Raw genomic sequence first — 6,318 nt, forward strand, 5'->3', positions numbered from 1 at the left:
AACTCTCGTCAAGCCTAAGTTTGTTATTGAAACTGCTGCTGCTCAAGTCATGACCAGGTCTGGAAGGTGTTACACTCCTGATGAGCTTGCTCTCGGAGGACAGAAGAAGGGTCAGGCTAAGAGGCCCATAAGCGAAGGAGAAGCGGAGGAATTCTGGAGGAGAATGCAACCAAAATATTATTCCATCATCAAGCATTTGGAGAAGACTCCAGCTCAGATCTCTATATGGGCATCCCACAGGCAAGCCGTAATGAAAGCTCTCGATGATACGTATGTACCCGCGGGCACAAGCAGCGATAACATGGCCACCATGATTCATCAGGTTGTTTGAGGGCACCGAATCACCTTTTGTGACGATGAGCTGCCTGTTGAAGGGAGATCACATAACAAGGAGCTGCACATCACTGTGATATGTCGTGAAAAGGTTGTCAACCGCGTCTTAGTAGATGATGGATCTGGTCTTAATATCTGTCTGTTGTCGACGTTAAGGCAGCAAAGGTTTTACCTTGGGAAACTGGAGCAAAACCAAGTCAACGTGAGAGCCTTTGATGGGGTTCAGAGAGACACGTTGGAAGCAGTGAATTTGACCATTCAAATGGGCCCTGCAGAATTCAGCGCGCAATTTTAAGTATTGGATATAGATACTAGTTACAACCTTCTTTTGGGAAGGTCGTTCATCCATATGGCTGGAGCCGTCCCCTCTACTCTCCATCAGATGATGAAGCTCGTGTGGAAGAACGAAAAGCTGGCTATTCATGGCGAGGGGAGTCACCTTGGCAGACAGGTGCTGATCATCGATGAGATACCGCGAGGTACAGACTATTACACGGTGGAGCTGGTGAAAGCCACCGGTGAAGACTTGGCCCCACAGACTCCAATGTTTGTCGTGTACAAGATGATAGCCACTGTGATGCTACAGAATGTTTTTGAGCCAAGGTTCGGATTGGGAAGAGATTCCCAAGGAATTATTGAGCCTGTTCCGGTCCTCGTTAAGGGATCAAGGTATGGTTTGGGGTACATCCCCACAGATGATGACATAAAGGTAAAGAAGAAAAATGATCAATTATTGGTTAAGCCGATCCCACATCTGTATCAATCCTTTCCGATCCGGGAGTATGCCGAGCTTGAAGACCTTCGGAAGAAACGGTGACCTCTTCGAGGAGATCGATGTTGTTGTTTAGGAAGAGGTCGAGCTAGCCGTTATCCGCGATGCTGAGCCAGGGGAGGTGCTCCAGAACTGGACCTCCACGCCTATCCTGATCCCCCGAATTCTTTGTTAGAAAGTCGTCATTTCATGCACATTAAAACGGTGGTAGTCCGGAAAAGGCGCGAGACCCACCATTTTGCATTTTCTTAACTGTTCGAATTTTTGAATTTTCATTGTGATGTTCAAAAAGGGCAACATGGCCCTATTCCATTGCAAAAGTTTTTATTGTTTTTAATTTTGAATGAAAGCCTCTTTGTTGTTCTTTTTAACTTTATTTATTTAGTCGTTTGTCATACTTTCCTTTCCTAACTTTGTCTGTTTATGATTTCAATAACATAATTTTTAGACCTGCCAATGTCATGTCATTTCACGAGCTAAATGAACAAAATGGGATTGGTAATGACGAGGTTGACGATTACGAAGAAGAAAGTGAGGAACCAGATTATATCGCCAAGGAATTTCGACAGTTTGAGAATCAGCATAAACCAAATCTAGAGGAAACGGAAACGGTGAATTTTGGGGATCCGGAATGTGTTAAAGAGGTTAAGATCAGCACCCACCTAAATGAAGCTCAGAAAGAGGTCCTAGTTCATTTGCTTGCTGAATATATTGATGTGTTCGTTTGGGAAGTCGGTGACATGCAAGGGTTGAGTACTGATGTCGTATCTCATAAGCTGCCGATTAACCCGGGGTTCGATCCAGTGAAGCAAAAAAATTGAAAATTCAAGCCTGAACTGAGTTTAAAGATTAAGGAAGAGATCACCAAGCAGATAGAGTCCCATTTGGTGGAAGTGACACAATATCCAACTTGGCTGGCCAATGTTGTTCCGGTCGCCAAGAAAGACGGGAAAATTAGGATTTGTGTTGACTATAGAGAACTCAATAAAGCTAGCTCGAAGAATAATTTTCTGTTTCCAAATATTCATATTTTGATTGACAACTGTGCCAAGCATGAGATGCAGTCATTTGTGGACTGTTATGCAGGCTATCACCAAATTCTTATGGATGAGGAAGACGCAAAAAAACAGCTTTCATTACACCTTGGGGTGTACATCATTACAGAGTGATGTCGTTTGGCCTCAAGAATGCGGGTGCCACCAACATAAGAGCTATGACGACCATTTTTCATGACATGATTCATAAGGAGATTGAAGTGTATGTGGATGATGTCATAATCAAGTCCCGCGAGAGTTCGGACCACTTGACACATCTAAGAAAATTCTTTGAGTGTTTGCATCGTTACAACTTGAAGTTAAATCCCGCCAAATGCGCTTTTGGAGTTCCAACTGGAAATTTGTTGGGATTTATTGTCAGCAGGAGGGGTATTGAGCTCGACCCTTCTAAGATTAAAGCAATTCAAGAGTTACCTCAGCCGAAGACGAGAAAAGAGGTGATGAGTTTCTTAGGGAGTTAAACTACATAAGTCGATTCATAGCTCAATCAACCGTGGTGTGTGAGCCTATTTTCAAGTTTTTGAAGAAAGACGCCCCGACAAAGTGGACTGAAGAATGCCAGATTGCTTTTGATGCTATCAAGAACTATTTGTCCAATCTACCGGTATTGGTTCCTCCGGGAGAAGGGAGTCCTTTGTTGCTGTACTTATCTGTCTCAGATAGTGCATTCGGATGCGTACTTGGTCAACACGATGAAACAGGAAAGAAGGAAAGGTCTATTTATTACATAAGCAATAAGTTTAATCCATACGAGTCTCGTTACACTTTGTTGGAGAGAAAGTGTTGTGCATTGACGTGACTAGCCCAAAAGCTGAGACATTATTTGTCCTCGTATACTACATACCTCATTTCCAGAATGGATCCACTGAAGTATATCTCCCAGAAGGCGACGGCGACCGGAAAGTTAGCTAAGTGGCAAATGTTATTGAGTGAATTTGACATTGTGTATGTGACTAATAAAGCGATAAAGGCACAGGCTTTGGCTGATCATCTTGCCGAAAATCCCGTTGATGAAGAGTATAAACTACTTAAGACTTATTTTCACAATGAAGAAGTGTCGTTTGTGGGTGAGGATATTTCTGAAGCATATCCAGGTTGGAGATTAATCTTTGATGGAGCGACAAATCATCAAGGTTAAGGTATCGGAGCAGTCTTAGTGTCAAAATCGGGTCAACACTATCCCATGGCAGCTAAGCTCCAATTTAATTGCACAAACAACATGGCTGAATACGAAGCTTGTATTCTTGGTTTGAAATGGCCATCGACATGAATGTTTAATAGTTGTTGGTTATTGGAGACTCAGATATTTTGATTCATCAATTTCAAGGAGAATGGTATGTGAAGAATCCGAAGATTATACCTTACGTACAGTGTGTGCAGAAGTTGTGCAAAAGATTCCGTAAGATAAAGTTCAAACATACTCCCAGAATATAGAATGAATTGGCTGATGCTCTTGCCACCATTGCTTCGATGATTAAACATTCGGATACAAATTATATTGATCATCTAGATATAGAGTTGAAAGAACATCCAGTCCATTGTTCCCATGTTGAAGCAGAACCAAACGGTTTGCCTTGGTATTTTGATATAAAGAAATATTTGGAGTCTGTAACTTATCCCAAAGACGCTACGTCTAATCAAAAGAAGTCGATACGCCGTATGGCTCTCAATTTCTTTGTAAGTGGAGAAGTACTGTATAGGAGGACTCCAGACTTAAGTCTTCTCAGATGTGTCGATGTCGTTGAAGCTGTGAAACTGATTGAACAGATACATGCTGGAGTTTGTGGCACGCATATGAATAGGCTCACTTTGGCAAGGAAGATCCTACGTGCCGGGTAAATCTGGAAGACTATGGAGAATGATTGTTTCAAGTTCGTGCAAAAATGCCACAGATGTCAAGTGCACGGTGATTTGATCAGAGTGCCACCTCACGAACATAATGCTAGCAGTTCACCTTGGCCATTTGTAGCTTAGGGAATGGATTTCATCGGTCCGATAGAGCCAACCACCTTAAATGGACACAGATTCATTTTGGTTGATACTGATTATTTCACCAAAGGGGTGGAAGCAGCTTCTTACAAGTCAGTAACCAAGAAAGTTGTGGCTGATTTTGTTCGCAACAATTTGATATACAGATTTAGAGTGCCAGAATCCATCATTACTGATAATGGTGCAAATCTAAACAGTCACCTGATGAGAGAGATTTGTGAAAAGTTTAAGGTCACTCATCCAAATTCAACTGCTTATCGTCAAATGAATGGAGCTATAGAGGCCACCAATAAGAATATCAAAAAAATTTTGAGGAAAATGATTGACAAGCATCGAGGTTGGCATGAGATGTTACCATATGCTTTACTAGGTTATCGAACGATTGTCAGAACATCGACTGGTGCTACTCCATACTTACTAGTATATGGAACAGAGGTAGTCATACATGCTGAAGTTGAGATACCGTCATTGAGAATCATCCAAGAAGCTGAGTTGAGTAATGCTGAATGGGTGAGCGAGCGGATCGATCAACTAACTTTGATTGATGAGAAGAGAATGGTTGTCGTCTGTCATGGTCAATTGTATAGACAGAGAATGATTCATGCCTTTCATAAGAGAGTAAGAGCTAGAAATTTTAAAGTTGGTCAGTTGGTTCTTAAGTGTATTTTTCCTCATCAGTACGAGTACAAAGGAAAGTTCGCACCGAACTGGCAAGGACCTTACATGGTTCGCAAAGTATTATCTGGAGGTGCTTTGGTCATGTCGGAGATGGATGGCACCGTATGGACTAAACCTGTCAACTCAGACGTTGTCAAGAGATACTACGTGTGAAGTTGCGGTTTGCATTTCTGTTATTTACTTGTAATCATTCTATTTGCTTGTATTCGTTTTGCTTAAATTCTTATACCTCCTGTGATGAAATACGTCTGACCTTAATTCTCAAGAATGAGATACGTAGGCGGCCTATGTCGGCCTTGGTCAACCCATTTATCCTTTTTAATATTTCTTTATATTTGAACTACGTTCGACCTGAATTCTCAAGAATGAGATACGTCTCGGCCTCGGTCGGTTTCTTTGTAAATTTCTTATTTTGCCAACCTTTGAGGGGGAATTACGTTTGACCTGATTCCTACCTCAACGGTATATGTAGGCTCCACAAGGGTTTGATCATATCTCCCGTAAGATTTCTATCCCTCTTTACAATAGAAACTGGGACAGAATTTTTGAGAGGGACTCAAAAATTCTCGAGAAGAATTCCTCAACAAGTCAAGACTGAAGATGTTTTGATATTTGCAACTGGGACAGAAATTTTGAGGATGGCCTCAAAACTTCAGCATCGATCATGTACAAGTCTAGAATGACTCTGAAAACTTTCCAACGAATAAACAGCAGATAAACCTCTAAGCATCAGACTCGAAGAAGTTTGTTAAGCCTGATATGACATGATTTGGTAGTAACCTTTTTCAAATACTATTTCTCAAAAAATTATTTTTCTTAAATTTTCCCTTTTATGTTTCATTTGTTTTGGCAAAAATATTTCGTCTCATCTATCAAGAGTCGGGAGATAGGGAAATCAACTGAAGAAATCGACAAAGATCAATTTGTTTTTAAAACTGACAATTATTCTGTGGACGCAGGTTTATAGTTTTTCTCTGAAATCAACAAATTCTTCCGATGGATGATATGGAGAAGTCCAAAGAGGAGAAAACTATCCCAAAATCAATAGTTTTTCCCAGAAGCCAGAAGTATTTTATATGTCTTATGTCAGAGACTTGGGAATATGAATTGTTTATTTCAATCAATTTCCAATAGCATGAAATTTATAAATGACGTCCGGCTAGATTCGAAGGAGAATCAAGCAAAATCTCAAGAAAGAGTTTACGGTTTCCATAAAAGGCGTCATTTGCATCATAATGTCGGATATGATACTATGCATTATCCGGAGGGGACAATTATTTTATTATTGATCAAGACGATATCCTATATGGGAGTCGTTTTACCATTATCATCGTTGGAGGCGATATGATATTCATGCATCGCGGAAGACCATGCATCGCAGAATATCATGCATCGCGAGTCAATATTCATGCATCGTGAGTCGATATCCATGCACCGCGGAGCATTATGCATCGCGAGTCGATATTCATGCATCGCGAGTCGATATTCATG

General features: G+C 41.0%; 1 protein-coding gene across 1 annotated transcript; it reads left to right on the forward strand.

The window, feature by feature from the left end:
• The first annotated feature begins 4,137 nt into the window (after positions 1–4,137).
• On the forward strand, positions 4,138–4,980 carry LOC107024995. The gene is made up of 3 exons (XM_015225884.1): positions 4,138–4,408; positions 4,520–4,659; positions 4,828–4,980. Exons 1-3 carry the CDS (start codon positions 4,138–4,140, stop codon positions 4,978–4,980), a joined length of 564 nt encoding a protein of 187 aa, XP_015081370.1.
• Positions 4,981–6,318: the final 1,338 nt, after the last annotated feature.

This window comes from Solanum pennellii, chromosome 7 (genome assembly GCF_001406875.1).
Source record: "Solanum pennellii chromosome 7, SPENNV200".
Taxonomy (NCBI): Eukaryota; Viridiplantae; Streptophyta; class Magnoliopsida; order Solanales; family Solanaceae; genus Solanum; species Solanum pennellii.